The 17,808-nt window shown below is 34.3% G+C and overlaps 1 protein-coding gene across 2 annotated transcripts in view; it reads left to right on the plus strand.

Annotated features, from left to right (window-relative positions):
* SLC27A6 (solute carrier family 27 member 6) overlaps positions 1 to 17,808 on the plus strand; it is a 43,635-nt gene that overhangs the window by 21,658 nt on the left and 4,169 nt on the right. The window contains exons 5-8 of one of the 2 annotated variants that reach the window (XM_074812234.1): positions 5,913 to 6,107; positions 14,333 to 14,423; positions 16,037 to 16,235; positions 16,820 to 16,917. In XM_074812234.1, coding sequence (XP_074668335.1) covers positions 5,913 to 6,107; positions 14,333 to 14,423; positions 16,037 to 16,235; positions 16,820 to 16,917 — 583 coding nt within the window. The remainder of the gene's footprint in view (positions 1 to 5,912; positions 6,108 to 14,332; positions 14,424 to 16,036; positions 16,236 to 16,819; positions 16,918 to 17,808) is intronic. The other variant, XM_074812235.1, reaches the window with a different exon arrangement.

Here is a 17,808-nt window from a genome sequence, read left to right on the forward strand (position 1 = left end):
GAACGTATTCAGCATATCTGAAATGGAACTTAGAAACGGACCTGGGATTTGGAAGCTTGTATTTTTTCCCTCCAGACTGCATCAGATGAGCTAATAAAAAATATACTGTATATCACAACAAACTTGGTCTGTGCTTTAAACTACCATTACTACAACAACAGTATTATTTTTAAAAAGTGGATTTAAAAGCAGGTTATAATCCTGTCCATTTAGGCTACTGCCTTCTGATATTTATATGTACTGGCATATCTCTCTTGGACTCCATCCACATGATGAATCTGTGTCTCATTTTTCCCACTAATAATTGTAAGGGTTTTCAGGTTTTCTTCCTGAAAAAGTCTTCTGTAATGTTCATAGAGTTCTTTTGACCTTAGGAAACATTGGTTTTCCATACCCAAAACAGCACTGAAGGCTAGTTTCAGATATGGAAACTTCATATTGCTCACAGAATACTGTGTGTGATAAGGAATGCAAGAAATAATCTGTGTGCGCTTTAATTCTTTGAATTGATCTTTGGAAAGTTTTGTGTAATTTGTTTTGAATTGTGGGCTTCTGGGACAATCACCAAAAATACAGTAATCTACTTTGTATTACTGTGTGGAACAAAAGTGCCTTTTTTTTGTTGGTAGGTATTTCTGAGGAAGTAGAAGTACAGCTAAAGAAAACCTTTCCATTAGAAGAGCTAAAAGAAGATAACTCCTGTTAGAATCTAATCCTGTTAGATTAACAGAAGATTGATTAATGAAAGCATGGTGAGAGTGAGCTATACTACATAGCAAACAACCAGTTCCTGAACTGGAAGGATGTGTCCTGTTGCTAGAATTCCTGTTCCTTTCTTATAGTTCATCTGTTCAGTATCCTTCCTGTTTTCTTTTACTTGTATTTTAAAATTTGTGTATTATTTTTCTTGAAAAATCTAGGTGTGATTTATAATTAGGCATTACTGAAAAGCGAGTGTAAGCATGCATCTTGAGGAATTTATTACATCTGTCATCATAATGGCAGTAGGATATCTCTCATCTTATAGTCTCTCTACTAACTACCTGATGCCCCTTTTTTCAGGGCTAATGTGTCAATACAGAACCGGTGAATGTGTTGTTACATGCATTCCTTGTAAATACATTAATGTAAATCCCGTGTGATCTGTCCAATCATATTTTATATTTAACAAATGTTTGCATTTTTCAGGCCCCGAGATTGCTTTTAGTTTCATCAAGGCCATAATACAAGAAACATTTCATGCCTCCTTTGCTTGAAGTTGCCTTTGCTTCTCTCCATTTGGCTTTTCCTGCTGAGGAAATGGTAAAAGTAGAACAATGAACCTGGTTTCTTGTATTCTTTTAAAGCAATGGCTAAGTATATTTTTATATAGGTGCAGTCATGAATCCTTCCTGAACCAATTAATGTACTGTTGATGGCTCTTTAAAAGCCATTTCTTTTATCAACAACTTACTTAATCATGTAGATAGTCCACATAGTTTACAAAGAACACTTACAGAGGAAAGAGTGGCAGATGAAAAATCCCAGGTATGTGGTATTTAGTGTAATAAGGCAGATCTTGACCTGTCCATTAATTACTACACAAATGAAACAAGCACTCAAAATGGAGAAATAGTGTGTCAGAAACTGATTTATGATGTATGCAGATATTTGGTATACGGTTCAAAGATCTTAGCAGAATGAAGAAAAGTCCAGGTGTAAGGTAGGAACAGTTCTTACTAATGCTTCAGAAAGGCATTGGAAAAAATGTTTCACCTTTACTCTTAGAAATAAGTAGATATAGACTGAATCCCCATTTTATTTCAGAATCACTCTGTAAGAAAAGAAAATACAGTGCAGGAAAATAAATAAATAGACTTTTTTAAAAACCTTGGAAAGATGTTCTAACATTCCGTTATTCTAAAATCTGTCTTCCTAATTATCTGTAAAGAACTATTATTTCACATTCAGAAACCCAAAGCTTGAGCAAATTATCACCGGACATACATTATTTGAATTGACTGGTGATAGTTGACCAGGGCAGGGCACCGAATCGTTCATAAATGAGCTATTGTGAGGAAATACAGCTTTCAGTAAAGAAGTGTTAACTAGGTACTGTGTTGTTGCAGCAGGCTAAGAATATGTATGCAGACAATTGCTGTATACCAACTGTTGCATGGTAACTGGCTGACATGCTACAGCTTGTTTGGGTGTCAAGAATGGCACAGGGATAGCAGAGCTTATCTCCCAGAAAAATTGTGTGCTAGGTGACTCCTTGGAATTCCTCCTACTCCTGTAATTCTATCTACTGTTCAAAGGGAAGCTAGCTGATGAAATGCCATCTGAATATGGCAGAAATTCAGAGCATGACTGACTAGTGCTAGAGTCTGTTTAAGTTCCTGCATATTTAATTTATTTAGGCTTTCATGCATTAGGACACCCTAAGTATGCATCATTCAAACATGTTTCTAGAATTTGCTGGTATTAGCAAATTATAAGCTAATAAATATATTAGCAAATATATTACCCTTTCCCTTCCCTTCTCTTACTTATTACATTTTATTTACTGCAGAAGTTTTTGGCCACAGCGTCCATGTATACCAATATGCCTGCCTTAGAGCTGGACTCTGACAGCGATCTGGACAATAATACAGATGATGAATATATAGATTGAGTCATGAAAAAGATGTTAAAATGGTTGTTTTATTTACTGTGGTTCATTTTCCACTGAAAGTTAGTTATGAAAGCTAACATGAATCAATGTCATATATTAGTTATACAAAATTTTAGGTAAAAGTATGTAAAAAATAGCTATATGAATTTATTCACTTGTAAAACTAATGTAAATTGTCACTGTTTAAAGTTTCACTCGTTATAATAATTCTCTTCATACTTATTAAACCTTCTGGAAGATTAAATTATGTATAGTATCCATTCTTATGACTGAAAGACTGCTAAATGTATGACAGTTTTAGTGACTTTTCCCCAGAAAGCCCTGCAGTACTCTTCAGGGAGTCGTATCAACAGATGGGTACAACTGTGATGGAGCTGACTAAATCACAAATACAGCAGTTGCAGCAATGCAGTCTAATGGAAAATTTACTTTAGTTGTGAAGAAGTGAATTACTGCCCTGTCTTTTAAGAAAATTTGCTTTCTGCAATTAGTTCTTCATGACATCATACACCTTTGTATTTTTGCAAAAGGGCTGAATGCCTTAAGAGAATATTTCCTGAAGTGGGATAGTCATATTGTTGATAGGTGTTGACATTGCAAGCATAGTAGAATGCTGACTTGTCAGGTTTACTCTGTGTCTTTTCCACTAGAGAAACAACTTTGTGCTGTATTAATATAAAGCAGCCAAAATAACATGAGGAGTTTAACATATTGAAGTAACTGCACTTATAAATGATGCTGTATTTGTCCTTTTGGAAAAAAAACATAATCCATGTAGGCCATTGTTTTCTGGTTCATCCTAGTTTGTGTCTTTTCAGCAAACAGCCATCAATGCTTTTATTTTTCTTAAAGTATAAATAGTAGAAGCAAACTCACCTGCTTATTAACTTGGTCTCTAGAGATTTTGAATGTTCCTATCCTGATGAATGACCCACTTAATTAGTGTGTGTATGTATATGCACATATTTGTGTCTTCTGTTGATTGTGGCCCAAAGGATTTCTGTGAAAGAATCTTATGTGCTATTTTTCATATTTTAGCAGAGGCAGTACATTTGAATAATCTGGTGATGTCAGCAAGGGGTAACTGCAGTTCAGTTACTGACATGTTAATTTCAGTTTAGCAAGAAACTGGAAGGAAAGTAACCCACTTTGAAAAGTTTTAAGTTGAGCTGAGTGGGATATTCTAAAGACAATTTTCTGGGGCAAAAAGAAGAGTTAAAAGGTTTCCTGACAAAGTTCCCCTGAAACACTTTCTCTTTAAAAAATTAATACTTTTGTTGTTCATTCACAGTATAATGATTTTGAATTTGTAATATAACAGATCTTATTATTTCAGGTATATGAAAGTCTACACTCATTGTGATATTGCATCTGAAGTTGGAAAAAACAAACCACTCCAAAAATTACATCTATGGGCAATCTTTAGACACTTTGTTCTAGGCTATGTCCATGATCAGTTTCACTGTACTATGTACTGCAGCACTTGTTAATAATGATTTAGCATGAAGTCAGTGAAGTGTGTGCTTGTGTGTTTAGAAATTACTTTTGCATGTAAAGTAATGGAAAGGAGAAAGGAATAGGGAAGAACCGGGTTGTTGTAAAAACAGAATAATTAGGGACTGAGGGATGCTGGTGAGTGATGTAATTTTGAGGTAAAATAGCAGGATAATGCCTCAGACTGTAATCTGCCAAGAGCTATCTGCAGCTAGTGAAATAGGTGAGTTCCTTGCTGAGTCATTCCAGCAAGAGGACTTAAATTTCCAGAAGAAAGACTATGAAGCTCAGTAAAGGGATTTTTTATCTTTCTATGAGTTACTGCTTTGGAAGAGGGAAGAAAAAACTTGGTTGGTCTTTGTGATTTAAAGGAGAAACTTAAAATTTCACCGTGCTTGCAGTTTTTGTTACAGAAGTGAGAATTCATGATCCTCATGAAAAATTGAATTTGGCCAAGACATAAGCCTCTGAGGCACACTCCTGTCTATGTACTCAGTAGAAGCTTCACAGTTTTTAACATCCAAAATTAAGATTCCTGTTTCAGTCAGCTAACCAGATCTCTTCACAGAAATAATTTGCTGTACTTTTACAACAGATTAAAGGTGTTAAAATGGATTTTCACTATAAAGACATACCTAATTCATGCTGGATTAGAGATGGGAGGGGAAAAGAAACTAGAATAGAAGAACAGAAAATAGGGACTGTCTGCTTTCTATAGTGTATGCATGTGGATGTGTATATGTACATATATACGCACATACATATATAAACAGTGTGAATAAGTGCATATACGTGCATATGTATATAGAGAGGTGTTTGTATACATTTGTAGAAGTGTACTTCTATAGAGGTATATACAGACAGTGTTGCAGTACTAGAGTGATATGCAGTTCTAAAGGTATGTGGTTACAAACTGTACCTATATTTTGTGCTGTCTCACTTCTAGGGCATTCTGTATTGCCACTTGCAATGATTAAAAAGGGAGTCTTATTTTTAAATAGGGGAAATTAAAAAAAAAACCTACCCAACATTTTAGATCTTTGCCTTCTGATACTTTAACTTAAATCTGATTGTATTTTAAAGATGCCTCAAGCAATCGCAAGATTTGGGAATGTATTCGTAAAATTAGTCTCACTGAACTGGATGAACACATACTATTGTGTTTCTTGTAGTAAAACATGGGAGTTGACAATGGCAAAGACTCAAGATGACCAAAAAATAATGTGTTCAAGTAACATTCAACAAAACTTTGCAGGTCTTAATATTGAAAGAAATGCAGAAGATGACTCATGCAATGTGTGGGGAGGAACAGATACTACAAATGTGTGAAATCTGTTTGTTTCTTATAATCAGTCTGAAGACACAGAAAAGTAACTATTGATCTCTCCTGACTTTAATCCCTTGACAGAAATAATTCCCGCCTTTCTCTGTTCTTCCTAGTTTTCTAATTCCTCTGAGGGGAAACAGACTGAGATGATGCAACTTTTAAAATAGGGAAGCAGTTATACAAATTCATGTAGCCATTATTCAGGGAATAATTTGCTTGTTCAACAAGGTAATAGTTTTTGATTGCAGTTTGCTACATTGTAACTGTAGGCAAGCTATGCCAGCTTTCTTTAACTTCTTAATTGTTGTTTTTCTTTTTTTTGCTGTAATTTATACTTGATGTATTTAAAGAAGGTACATTTTCCCCACAATATATGCAACAATCTAATGCAGTTATCAGTACATTATATTTTAAATTGTTTTTTTTCTTTTTTAACAGAAGGAAGGAGAAAAAAATCACAAAGTCCGACTAGCAGTTGGAAATGGAGTAAGAAATGATGTATGGAGAGAATTTTTAGACAGATTTGGTGCTGTTAAGATCTGTGAGTTTTATGGTGCTACTGAAGGAAACATTTGTTTCATGAACCACACAGGAAAAATTGGTTCTGTTGGACGCACCAATTTCTTTTATAAGGTGACTATTTATTTACATTGTACTTTGTAAAAGGGAGTGCTGAAGGTAAATGTTTCTGTTTGACAACAGAACATGGGGCTGCAGTCATAAGCGCAAGGTAAATTTTCTAACTTAGTTATTGCAAGTTTAATTGACGCTCTATAAAATCTTGTCTGCCAAAGTATAGCGGATAGTGTGTAGTACCGAACCCAGTTATACTATCAGCAGGAACACTCAGGTTTTTCTTAAAGTTCACAAGAGTCAAAAAGGCGTTGCCTCTCTTCTGACAGTTTTGAGTAAATTCTGAGTATCATTTCAAATCTCTATTATATTAAAGGTCAAAAGAGGAAGTTGGATTTGTTTTAATACCTAAGTACTCATCATCTGTGAAATAAACATACAGTTGTCCTGTTCTTAGTGTTCTACAGATTATATTTAGAGCTGTTTTCAATGAGTATTTTTATATTGCATGTTGCTATGTAAATATTTGGCGTAAATGGGAATTAGTAGTAATTAAAATAAAGTAATATACAGGCAGATAGAACTTTAAGATCTATTTTACACCTAGGTGCAATTAGCATAAGTAATTCAATTAAACTACATCTAGTCTGTGTCATTATTCAGAAATTTCAAAGGTTATACAGTGCAAACATAATGACTGCTGAGTAATTGTGACAGACAGTAGTTGCCAAGGGTATTAATTTAAAAATTCTATGCCCCTTTATCTACCAAGTCAGCTATATTTATTTGGTTTGTTCTAGATCCTAAACCCAGAAAAAACATACTTTTTCTCACTGCTTATTCAGTTTTGTATTTCATAAGCTTTGACAGTGAAAGTTTTATGTCTTAGGGAAAAGGAGTACATATTATTTACATCACACAGAGTGGATTTTCCTTCATGCTTCTGAGTAACTGAAGAATAATTTATTTCAGCTTGAAATTCACAGATAGATTTTTCCCTCTGGGTCCTGTTAATACCATCTCTTAAATGGTCTGAGAAGTCAGTAAGTAACATGTGTCCCAAGCTTTAGCTAATAATATGAAAGATTATTTAGCAAGGCTTTCTAGCAAGGAGACTAGATATTTAACATTATGTTGTTATTTACACTAGTTTTTACTCATGAAATAAATAGGACTACATGCATTGCCTAGAATTTGCAAATTAACTGAGATACCTATCTATACTGAGATGCCTATCTAGATTTAAATCTATATTTAAATCCTGCTGACTTAGGTGGTGTTTGTGCTCCTGAGGAGAACTGATAGTAAAATGTCCTGACAAAACTTTTTTTCAGAGAATGATGTAAAAATTTTGTTTTGGAAATATATCAGAGGTATCTTCTGATGACGTGCAAATGGGTTTCTAGGCAGCATATGTTCCAGGGTCCACAGCTTCAATACAACATCACCACGTTACAATCACCGCAGAGGAATTCTTCACTCCTGGGATAGGAACCCAGACAGTAGGGAGGAACCTGGAAACACTCAGAAAAATGCCACAAGAGCTAGTGTGTTCTTCAGAAACTATTGAGTGCTCACGAATTTAAGCAGACCAACTCTGCTGATTCTCTGTTCTACATGACTGATGCTCTGTAATATGCATGGTGGACATCTGGTTCTGACGGATGTCTCTAGAAGGATACAAATCCACTACAGGTAATCAGGAATCTGGAATATAGTGAGTTCTAGGTAGGTGAACTAGGAACCTTAGAGCTGATGTTAATTTTTGTTTCAGACTTTCTTAAGCTGCATGCTTTAATTATTTTAAACCTTTTTTTTTTTTTTAAATCTTATGAAATTTTAAATTTGTTCCAAACCTGAGTAAACTTGTTTTCAATATTTCAGAACTTTTGACAGAGTTTTGTCATAAGTCATTAACCTTTTGGAAATACCATGTAAAGGATACAGCATATAAAGGATTAGACTTGAAATTACATATTCATTGATTTCATTATCTGTATTTTTAATCAAGTGGTGTGGGAGTTTTGCATGTCTTAGTAGTGGCACTTCATATGTCAATAACATATGCTGTTTGTGTTTCCAGAAGGAAGATTAGTATTTTGGGGTTTTTTGCACATGGAACATGCTACTTTTTCCTTTTTAATGATTGGATTTAGGATTTGAGTTAGTCACGGCAGATTAGGAGAAAAAATAGCTCATGCAAACTGCAATTAAAAAATAAATGCACTTGTAACTGAATACTTCACATCACTAAACATCTTTTCTCTAATTTGTGTACTATTCCAAGTTGGAACTGTTATAGACTATGGAAATATCAGTATAGTCTGCTAAGATAATTATGGATTGTCCCCTTGCTTACTCAGTATGAATATGGAAAGGCCATAAGATATTTTATGAACGAGAAAAAGCCATTCATTCCATTTGGCTTGGCTTGAAATCAATTTTATTCTGTCTTTTTCAGCACTCTTATTTCCCTAGAAATAAGTCTTCAGTTATTTTTATAGTTTCTGTCATAAAGAAAGTAGCTAAAGCACATTATTTGTGAGCAGCTTCAATATTTAGCAACTACCATTCTTCAAGGGGCCTGAGGTGTATTGGCTCACAACCCTTCCCCCACTGTATATACGTTCGGCATTCTATGGCTGTAAAGTTTGAGGGAAGAATGAAGGTTGTCACTGAAAACCAGATCGAGTGCAAAGATGAACTACCTTGCCTTTGTTGCATGGGCATGGTATATCTAGCCTGGTCAGTGGGTGGATTATATGACCAATTTTATGTGGAAACAGGACTGACCCAGATTTCTTCAAAAGCAAGGAAGTTTCAGAACTCCATCAGGAGCTTTTTAGTAAGTAATATGTTTTGATCCAGTGCATTTATGGTTGTGTGACATAGACGGTCTCTCTCTCTGAAAGAATTTGTGTCAGTAGAACAACAGGCCATATCAATAATATTACAATAGTTACATGTCTCAAATTAACAGTTCGGCAGTCTGTTAACTACTGGGGCTCTGCTTCTGTCACTAGTGCAGTTCCTCTGGATGGCAGTTTCTTCAGTCTGTTTCATGACAGTTGTTTGCAGGAGCAGCTAGCTCCCTCATATGCTGAAGCAGAGTAGTGTTGACATGAACATGGGTTTAGGTATAGTGCAGTTTCAGAAAAGCCTGGAAGAGATTGGGAGAGAGAAGGAATGTTGAAAGTACCATGAGATGTACGTTTTAGTGGTTTTCTTTTTTTTTTTAAAAAAAAAGTACATATTTAAACCAATACTTAAGTTTGGGGACCTTTTATATGTGTTTTTGATTATTCCACAATCTGTGAGTATTGTGACACAAACTATGTAATTTAATGCCATAAATAAGTTCATTTTGACTTATTTTAGGTGTTTGTTGTGGATTTTTTAAAATACATTTTACACAGATTATTAAACAATGAATTCTGAAGTGTAGCTGTTGTGCTTGTTCTACTTCAGTCTGAATGACATCCACTGGACATCTAGCAATATGTAAAAGAGAGCAGCTTTATTTCTGATTTGCTGACCCATGAATGATCTGAAGTTGGAAAGGGAGCCTGTCTCCTGCTGGAAAGCAGAGAATGGCACAGACAAGGCTCAGCCATCCAATTCCTATTCTCTTTTGTTTCTTCAAAGAAATACTACAACAACTTTTGAAACATTATTTTCTTGACACAGTGGACAGTATTAAGAAATACCCTTAGACATAGTTTCTAGGGATTTCCTAAACACCTATTTCTTAAACTGGGAATAGAAAGAAAGAGAACTGAGGAAGGGGAAGAGAGGCTTGTGTGTTTAATATATTGTCATACAGTAAAGGAGAAAGAAGAAACTTACTCTCTTTCTACTGGCATAATTGCGCAGTTGGAATGAAGTAAAGGCACTATAAAAACCCATACATACAGATAGTTATGGGATATGGTGTAGTTGGGAACTGTCAGTGATAGGTTAACTAGGTTGGACTAGGTGATCTTCAAGGTCCTTTCCAACCTAGATGATTCTGTGATTCTGTGTTATTTGAGCGTATAGTGGGAATATTAGCAGGTAGGTTCAAAGTATAAGATTTTTAGCAGGCAATACAGAAAATAAATAGGACGACATTTCTGTTGTAGGTAATGGCAGTGGCACAGTTTCTAAAGGTGAAATGCAGACAAAAGTTACAGCTTTAAAAGACAACTTGAGCTCTCTGAATGAGCAAAGTAACTTTTCTGTCAGTAACTGCCAAGGATTGGGGGCAAATACTTGTGATAAGTACAAGGTTTTACATAATACATTTATTTTCATATATAATTTTGAAGATGCAAGTTAATAGGAAGAAACAGTTAATGTTACAGTAGTTGCCAGACATCCAAGAAACCACTGTGTGTGAGATGTTAAAGCAGTGCTTTTGTTTGCACTTGCTTATTTTCACACTTTACTCGAGAGGTTGGTTCATGTGCTTGAAAGCATCACTGTGGTATATGAATAAATTCTTCAATAAGGATGTTCATATAGAATCAGTAAACAGAACAGTAGAAGCCTCTGAATAACTTTTTAGCTGGTAAAACTTAAAATGTTTTACAAAGAAGATAGTGTATGGATTAATATACTAATAAATTACTGTTTAATATTTACATCCGACATACTTATGTATGTAGTTAATGATTATATATGATATAAATTATATGTGTATTTATATAAATGTGATACGGGAAAAATTTGTAAGATTCTCAGTCATGTCCATCAAATATATATATATAAATGTCCTTCTTACACTGAAATAAATTCTGAGTGATGACAGAGAACATCAATGAGAGAGTGGCGCTAATGAGATCCAAGGAAGCTTCTAAGAAGGGCTAAAAATAACCCGTGGCAAGTACACCTGAAAAAACAGCATGTAAAAAAAAATATTCAAAACTTTATTTATAAATTTATTTCTTCATTATTTTAAGCATAAGTATTCCAACTATTACAGGAATCTAAATCTTTCTTACTTAAAACTGTATGGATCAAAATCAGCTTTGCGCTTAGAAACATTTAAATCTTATAACAAATCATAAATCACCTCAACATATAAAATACTTTGTCTTTTACACAGCAATGCAGAATTAGTATTATGCACACATTTCATACAGTCATAGAACTTAAGTGGCAGAAGAGATACTTTTTAGTTTAAAAGTAAATAAAGTTAGGTTTAAGCAAGTCTTAAGACCCTGGAAAAACTGGATTCTCAGCAAAAACATTGGTATGTGTCAATCCAAGCAGTGGAAGCTCCTAAATTCATTGGCCAATGAAAATCAGGTTGTTACTGCTCTTTTGACTAGTTTCAAGCTAAAATAATCTAAGGTACTTCAATTATATTCAAATGTATTTTATTACACTATGTGGCAATTCAGTTAATATCAAGCATGGCTTTACAAGTTTTTTTTTTTCTTGGTTTTGTTTACTTTAGCTAATAAAACTATGCAAACAACCTATATTCATACTCTTTATAGAATAAATAAGGCAACACAGGTATATTTTTAAAACATTTAGAAGATATGATGACACTATGGTCCAGAATTTATTCTTTTTTTCTTACATTTCACTTTTTTAAGCTGTTTGGAACTAAATATAGTAAATGTAATGCTTTAGTTTATAAATATATATTCTCCTAGAGAATTCAACAGTATCTCATCTCTAAAACAAGTAACTTAACTAAAAAGCAATACCTTGTGATCCTTGTACTCTGGTGAATGTTCTGTGAGCATTCACTTTAAGTGGAAACTTTAGGAATTTCAAAACTATTTTTAAAACAGTATTTAAACTCACATATTTCTAGTTAATTAAAAAATAAAGGGGGTGGTGGTGCTGTTATTAGATAACATCCAGGCAGCATAGTAACCAACAATAATGTTGCAATTTAACTTATTTTAAGGTTCAGATAGATAAATGGTGCTTTTTATTTGGTACATTTCTGTGGTGCTTTAGGGAGTAAAATGTAGATTAAAATGATGAATGCTGCATGCAGTACTCTGTGAAAATAATACGGTAATGCTGCAACAGCTCAGGCCCTCTTTTTAAATAAATTTTAAATAATGAGATAAAACAAATCTAGGCCTGTACCCAGACTAAATGCATTGCTCTGGGGCTTTCGTTTTCTAGTATTTAAGATGAAAAGAAGGCTGTTTGCGCAGAGGCAGCTGTTTGCAGGGAATGTATATTGACATAGTTTCATTATGCATGTCTGTTTTCTCCTTTTATGTATTTGCATGATTATTATTTCAAAAAGCTAACTGGCATAGGCACTATACTCTAAAGTTGCAGGCACTAAAAGATGTATGCCACGACATAAATAGTAAAAGTCTCAAGTCTCAACAGTTTTTAGATGGTCTCGGGTACTAAATTAGTTTCTGAGTGTTTATAGCAACTTAATGCATCATACAGACTAATACGTTGACAAGATGCATTTCTTGAGCTCTGAAGGAATGAACAGATGAAAACGGAACTGAACAGGACACACTGGTGTTCTAATCAAACACAAAAATATCAGAATAACATTTCATTTTATACCATTTCGTTCTTATTATTTATATTATTCATTGCATTTGGTCTGTCATATGAAACCTATTAAAGTAGTAAATATCAGTGTAATAAAAGAACAGCAATTAAATGTAGACAGCCAAAAGAAAAGACTCTAAGAAAAAATTACTTGTGTTTATTATTAATACCTCCCATTTTGTTCATCAAAAATAATACAGTTATTTTCTACTTAAGGTGAACTTTTTGACTTGAAATTCTTGACTTTGGTAAATGCTATAGTCTGTAGTTATTAAAAAAATACCCTTCACTTTATTCAAAAAGAGTCCAGTTCTTGGATCATGACTTGATTTTGCACAATATTACCTTATATCTTTGATTAACTGTTAAAAATATCTTTTTGTTTCAGACTTAGGGTAGAAGGAAAACACAGTGGTGAATATTGAAAAGACTCAGTGAAACAAGTTTGTCTATATGAGGCTGAAATTGCATGCTTGATGTTTGATTCAATTTGCTATTTATTCAGACTTCCTTGAAAACAAAATTATGTGATATAGCTACAGCAACATTTCAAATTAGGTTAAAATAATTATGCAACTCTTCATCAAAACTAGTTGCAGAAAAGCAAAGGGGTTCATATTTTAGCATGCTACCCTTTACTTCAGTCACTTTCATAACTCCATCCTTAAATTATCTTGCATTTCTTTATTGTGAAGACTGAAGTTACGTACGTTTTTAAAATTGTTTTCTCTGCTTGCCAGGATTTCTCCAGGAGAAGATAACTGATATCATTGGTTCAACTAATTGTTAAATAGATTGCTGATATATTCCTTTATGAACAGGGAAATCAGAATCCCAGGCTGGGCAAACTGAAGCCTTAGGATAACAACTGCAAAGACAGTGGTCCATATAGTACCAGGCATATGATATCTGTCAGTGTCTCTCAAAGGTCTAATTTTGATTTATATCACAGTAGAAAAATGAAGCGAAATAGGAGTCAGACCCTGTACATTGGAGAAAAAAAGAATTGCAATTTCTAGTGTTGATATGAGTATCTTGCCTTCTCCTTCGGCTTACTCAGAGACACATTCTCTGTGATCCTTACACAAGAGGAAGGTCAGCTGTAAAACTTAACTAGGAACTCAGTTAGGTCAGCAGTGTCGGGACTCAAGGGTTCACAGTGTTTCCAAAAAATGCATAACTGTGGAACATGCACTGTATCAAACAACTGTATCCTTCTGCTGGTGCTTGTGGTAAGACTTTCCACCATATACCAGCCTGAGAAAGCCTGAGGGAAGAACTGACGCTAGTTAAGCAAGAGTAAAACTCAACAGGAAGCAGGTTTCCCTTTGTAAGGAGATTTAGGCCTTTGCTTTGCCAGTTGTTTTAGGTGCCAGAAGACCCCAAGAACACTTTTCATATCAGCCACCACCATTAAATGTCAGTTAAATTCCAATTATGCTTCTATTATCCTGACTTGCGTAGGCTCTTCAACTGACAGGTGGATCCCATAACTTATTTGTAAGAAAATGAACAAAATTATGGTTCTATGTCTTCACCAAATATTTCAGAAAGTTAGAAGGTTATAAAAATATTTTGATGTTTCTTACCTCCAGGAAATAGTGTAAGTTTACATGCAGAGTATTTTCAGTTTTAAATGAAACTATGTTCTGCTTTTAGATAAACAAGATTGGCGTAAAGGTTTCCTTGCTTATATTTGCTGCCACCAGATGTCACTGTGTAGATGAATAACTGATGACCCTTTTTCCATTCTTTAGCTTTTTTTCCCATTTGATTTAATCAAGTATGATTTCCAAAAAGATGAACCAATTAGAAATAAGCATGGTTGGTGTGAAAAAGTTAAGAAAGGTAAGTATGTATTTTAATACGATATCATGGCCTTTTGATTGTAAAACAAATCCTCCAGAGAATTTTTTAAAGGAGCCTTGCTGTTGTGTTACTGTACTATGACAACATCTGTGTTTTTGAAAGAAGGTTAACATAGATGATTGCCTAAGAGATCTACAAATTAGACTGGTGGATTAGAGCAAATGTTTTTTGGTGAAAGATTAAGTGTGTCTAAGTGAATTGATTAAGTTTATAAATTTTTTTATTTAAAAAAAAAGTTTGCTTGGTTATAGCTGCCTTCAGTATACTTATCAAATATCTGGTATCTCTTGATTATACCTATTTTAAAAGTGTTTATCAGATACTGAAGCACCTGTGTTGTACTGTAGGAAGGTAACACCTGTAATTAATGCCTGGAAGCTGAAGCAAGAAAAACTCACATTGAAAATCAGGAGGACAGCTTTAACAGGGAGCTGAAGCAGATTTTTCAAAGGAGTTATGAGAGTCTTTAACAGGTCTTAGTCAAAGATGGGCACTTTCAGGAAAATATGGCCCCAAAATACAGAGTTTTATAGGAAGTTATCTGTAGGGATGTCAGACTGACCTGTGAAGGGAACACATTCTGTAATTAGACACGTGGTCTATTTTTTTTTCCAGTTATACCAGTCGGTCTAAAAAATATATTATCTTTGTCTATAGACTTTGTCTTACCCATGCCCTACGTCTTCAGAGCATAATGCCTGCAGTGATGCTACCAGTGAACTAAATGCTTTCACCTTAAACACTACCAATTTATGGAAAAAAGGCTCAGCTCGCTTATGAGGAGGCATCCTTAAATTAAAAATTGTGCTTACCTTTGGACCCATTTTTATTTTTATGTATTTTCATATTTATAATTCTTGTTTCTGGTACAAAGTAATGTAACTCTTAAGCTTTATTGTTCAGAATGTACTTCCACTTTTAGCAAACTAACACCCTGATCCTCTCTACATGTGTAACAGGATAATCCTATCCTCACTTCTCCCTGGTTTTTGAGGGAAAAAAAAAGTATTACAACTTTTATATTTTACTCCAAAAAGAAAGCAGTGAGGCTATATCACATTAATAAAAATCTTTAAGAAGTGTTCTCAGAACTTCTGAAAGGAGACTAAATAGGGATTTAATGCCTGGATTGAACACCTGATTTTTATTAACACTAGTTTTTCGGTAGGAAGCTGATGAAGTTGAGACTTTTGTTACTGGAAATTCACTAAGGTGTGGGGGCTGGGACATAATATTCACTTGAAGTGTGCACTCTGATGGGATAGTAAATTTAGTAGTGATCTCACAACTGATAGGTGCAAGGTCTGGGAGAAAACTATTTGATGAGTCATCAGGAAAAAATACAAAAGACTGAGAATTTGAGTGGACATTATTGTACTGTGTCTCTGTAGTCACTTTGCATATAGAGGTGACCACAGGAATTGTAAAGCGGTAGAAACAGTAAGTTGTTGTTGTTGGGTCTTCGGTACTGAACCCTGACAAACTTGGTTCCTAGTCTTGTAAAATAATATGTACCAAATTAATATTAATTTAAAGGATAAGAAATGTGCAATGATACCCTAGGTTTACATTCTTTCAATTTCTCTGTATAGGTGAGGCTGGTCTTCTCATTTCCAAAGTCAATGCGAAGAACCCCTTCTTTGGTTATGCTGGCAATAAGAGACACACAGAAAATAAATTACTCTGTGAGGTATTTAAGAAGGGAGATCTGTATTTTAATACTGGAGATCTAATGGTTCAAGACCATGAGAATTTTCTTTATTTTTGGGACAGGATTGGAGACACCTTCAGGTATAATCATTGTTTCTTGTCACATTTCTTCATTAAAAACAATACTGTTCTATTAGTTTTCAGCCAGAAGTGTTCAGTTTATTGCTATTGTGATGCAGTTTATAATGATCTTAAAATGGATGATAGGGGCTTAATTTTGTAAAAAGTGTTCCCATGGAGCTGGATAGCTCATTTCCAGAATGTAGGAATTACTGCTCTTTGAACAGTCCTTCCAATAAGCATAGTAACTAGTGATGGTTTTGCTGTGAGCAAGGAAGTTGGATACTGAAGTGAGAAAAATGTTTCAAATAGTAAAGACTGGTCACATTTGATATGTTTAGATACATGTCAAAATTTTGAAAACCGTTATATCAGATTATGATGAGCTTTCGTTGTGCTTTATAGTGATAGTTAATATCCAGTACCATTTGAATTGCAAGCGTTGTCTTCTGGTGATCAGATCAATATACCAGCATGACAAGTGGGAAGAAATTTGAGGTGGTATTAATCTGAAATGAATGGAGTTCCTACTAAAGTTAGTATTTTTTAAAGAGGAGATGTCTGTATGTGTTCATGGGATAAAATGATTTTTTCACACATTTTAGATGGAAAGGGGAGAATGTTGCAACTACAGAAGTTTCCGATGTCATTGTAATGTTGGACTTCATACAAGAAGCAAATGTGTATGGTGTATCTGTGCCAGGTAAAAAAAGCTTTAGGTGTATGTTTTTCTTCCCCTAGGTTAGTTGTTAAACCTCATAACTCTTTTATTTCATGTTACAAACTTACGAAGCACTTCTGATTGACTCATCTGTTTAATACCTAGCTAAAATGTAGATGTAGATCATGAAAATACCACCAGATTCTGAATGAGCTGGTGTATCATGCATTTTTATGTGTATGCAGTGATGTGTATTTTTGAAAAGTTATTTTCATGAATTTGTGACAGCTATGTAATCTAATAAAGTTTAAAGATTTATTAAATTTGCATCCATGGAAAATCCACACATCCATGTGTCAAAATGAAATGTCAACAAAGTGAGAATTAAAGTAACTAAAGGAAAGCGTATAAAGACATTTTTCTGGTTTATTCCACTTTTCATTTAGCCTCATAAACCATTTGTACGGTGAAAAAGAAAACTAAGAGAAAAATAAATTATTAAGAAAATATTTTCATTTCTTCTTAATAATTTTTTTTTTCTTAATTTTCATGAGATCATCTGGGCTTGATTCTCATTCATGCTAAATCTTTTTCTAAAATATGTGTTAAGTCTGGCTGGGATAGAGAGAAGTTTCTTTATAGGAGTCCGTATGGTGCTATGCTTTGCATTGGCAGCTAAAATAGCGTTGATAACTTAACCAATGCTTGGCTATCGCTAAACAAAGCTTGCGCAGTATCAAGGCTTTCTCCCTGCAGCGGTTTTGCTGGGGTTGGGCAAGAGCTTGGGAGCAGTTGTAGACAGGACAGTGGGCCCAAACTGACCAAAGGAATATTCCATATCATATGATGCCATGCTCACTAATAAATCTTGAGGAAAGGAAGATGGTGAGACATTTGTGGTTATGGCATTTGTCTTCCCAAGCAACTACCACA

Source organism: Strix aluco, chromosome Z (genome assembly GCF_031877795.1).
Source record: "Strix aluco isolate bStrAlu1 chromosome Z, bStrAlu1.hap1, whole genome shotgun sequence".
Taxonomy (NCBI): domain Eukaryota; kingdom Metazoa; phylum Chordata; class Aves; order Strigiformes; family Strigidae; genus Strix; species Strix aluco.